Below are 2,722 nucleotides of genomic sequence, written 5' to 3' on the forward strand. Positions count from 1 at the left end.
TTGTTCATCTTCTCCCATTTCTCTTTACACTCATCCGTACTCTGATCATACCCCAAACTATCCATTTTTGCTGCTATCTCCTCCCTCAGACCTTCTTTTGAATACTCACTTTCTTGGAATCTTGGTTCCATGGTTGTTCTGAGTTGTATTAAGCTAAGAATCTCTGGCTCCATCCATCTCATAGAGCTCGTTTCATGCATGTCGATCTTTTTAGCATTTCGATCTTGGTATCTATAGTGGCTTTGAGTTTCTATGGCTATTTGCTCGTCAAATGATGTTGATGATGATGGTAGTTCTAATCCTTTCCCCGTATGTTCCTTCAAAGCCTCCATTAAAGCAGCATCTCTAGCTTCAATCCATGCTCTTTTTTTAGCCCAGAATTCATGTATCCGGTCTAGTCTAGCCACTTCTTGCTTCATCCACTCTTCTTCTCTGTATATTCTTTCTTGTTCTCTATCTTCAATTGTCTTCAACATTCTCTCCATCCAAGCTTCTTGTCTCTCCACCAACTTCCTCATCTTCAAGTCCACAAACTCCTTAACCTTGGCTTTCCAGCTCTTCTTACCCTTCGTATAGCTTTGGCTTTCACTTAATCCTTTCATTTTCTCAGTCGATTGGTTCATCATGTATGCAACAGCAGAAAGATCAACGTCATTGTTCTCGGAAGAAGAAGTCTCGAATTCGAATGTGTTGGAGAAACTTAGGCTCTCAGTGAGCTTGGTTTCTTGCAAGGATTCTTGATTTTCTTGGTTAATTGTGTGGCTTGTGGGTGTTTGATAAAGAAAAGAAGAAGTAGGATTAACCAAGTGGGTTTCTGATGCTGAAGTTTGATTGCTTGTTTCTCCATAAAGGGCTTCAAGCTGGCGAAAGAATCTGTAATGCTTCCCATCTTGTCTTCCAGCTTTACCTTCCTTGGTTTTCTTGTAGTACTTGTACAAGTTCTCAAACTTCTCTCTACATTTTTTTCCACTTCTCTGATAACCATGTTCCTCAGCCATGATTCTGCATCAAAAGCAACACATGCATATTTTAGAAATTACTAAAATAATAGAAGACAATTTAATTAATAAATAAAATAATTTACTAACATTCACAAAACATTCTATATTTTATACTTGCTATTAAATATTATGCTAAATATAATATTCCAATAAGCATGCATCTTGAAGATGCCATCAACTAATTAAGCAAAAATCTTAATTAGTATTTATTCTATTCTGATGAACTAAGTGAATATTGGCTAGCTAATTTAACTCTTAAGTACTTCCAAATAAGGTTTCAGAAGAAAGTAAAGACAAGTGATATCATGAGAAGAACACTTGTATATGGCTGGTAATCTCATCACCCAAAACCAGCAAATGGGTGCTTATATAGCTACCCTTATATAGGTTCTAACATGTTTTGTACACCAAGAGGAACAAATGATTGCAAGAAATAAGGAAAATAAGAACACCTGAGTCTCTCAGTTAACTCAGTTTACTTTTGTCCTTAACAAAACACTAAACTCAAGAAAAGAAACTGAGGCAAACCTAATGAGCTTTTAAAGAGAAATAGAAAGGGAAAGCATGGTTTGGTTTAGTCAATTATAAAAAAAAAAAAAAAAAAAAAAAAAAAAAACAATTAGGGTTTACTAATACCAATATGCAAGATCAAGAAACAAAAAGAGAAAGAACACAATTTGAGTTATATTAGTGCAATTTACTATTATTATTATTATTATTATGTTTTTAACAAAAATGTACCTAGAAACCTCATCCCATAGTGGACCCTTATGAGTAGCCTCCTTGAACCTGGAATCAAGTCTAGATCTGATCTCAAGAAGAGTGAGAGTCTCTTGCCTTGGCCATCTACTATTGTTCCCAGCATCATTTCCAATCCATCCATTTTCCATATCCACTCCAAAGAACGAACCTCCAGCACCGGAACTAGTAGCAGCAGTAGCAGCAGCAGCAGCAGCAGTAGTAGGAATAGTAGCGGCATTGGTATAATAATGGTCATGAGCAAGCTTGATGAAGCCAGAAGGCAGCATTACCTCAGCACCAGAATGAGCTGCTGGTACGGTGGAGTCATGATGAAAGTGGTGGACTTGTGGTCCGTGAGTCCTGGTTTGAAGAAAAAATGGCTCGGTAGCAAGTGGGATTCCCTGAAAATGGTTTCTTCCCGCCACAAGTTGCCGGAGATCAGGTGAGCCGTACTGGTGGTCAGCCATAGTAGGTTTTGAAGTAAAAGAAAGAAAAGGGTATGTCAGAGAGAGTCAAATGAGGCTTTTGAGCTTAAAAATTAGTAATGAAAAAGAAAAAGAGATGAGAAAGAGAGAGAGAGAGAGAGAAAGAGATCTAACAGACAAAATTGAAAATTTAATCCGAGGGAGACAGGATCCGAGTCTACCGCAACTTTTATCACTACTTCTCAATTCTCTTTCTCTTGAGAAAGAGAGAGAGAAGCAAAGAACACACGTAAGGTAGGGACGAATTATACGTAGACAAATGGCAAAACATTACACGAAGATGAAAATCCAATTACCCTTGCACTGATTTGATGACGCGTACACAGTTGTTGGATTTATTATTGTTTTTTTCTTTAATTTTTTTTTTATTTCACCTTTTGACTGTCCCATTTTTTTCCTCCGTTTAGTAGTTGATAGGTTATAGAAAAAACTTAATATTTTTTTATTAATTTATTGAAATAATTATTTTTTTAAAATATATTTTCATTTTTATAT

General features: G+C 36.2%; 1 protein-coding gene across 1 annotated transcript in view; it reads right to left on the minus strand.

The window, feature by feature from the left end:
• LOC110624647 (trihelix transcription factor PTL) overlaps positions 1 to 2,385 on the minus strand; it is a 3,148-nt gene extending 763 nt beyond the window's left edge. The window contains exons 1-2 of the mRNA XM_021769868.2: positions 1,743 to 2,385; positions 1 to 1,002 (exon numbers count right to left, since the gene is read on the minus strand). The exon at positions 1 to 1,002 is cut by the window's left edge and continues 763 nt beyond it. Of these exons, the coding sequence (XP_021625560.1) occupies positions 1 to 1,002; positions 1,743 to 2,209 (1,469 nt within the window). The 5' untranslated portion in view covers positions 2,210 to 2,385. The remainder of the gene's footprint in view (positions 1,003 to 1,742) is intronic.
• Between the last annotated feature and the right edge of the window lie 337 nt (positions 2,386 to 2,722).

This window comes from Manihot esculenta, chromosome 10 (assembly GCF_001659605.2).
Source record: "Manihot esculenta cultivar AM560-2 chromosome 10, M.esculenta_v8, whole genome shotgun sequence".
In the NCBI taxonomy this organism is placed as follows: Eukaryota; Viridiplantae; Streptophyta; class Magnoliopsida; order Malpighiales; family Euphorbiaceae; genus Manihot; species Manihot esculenta.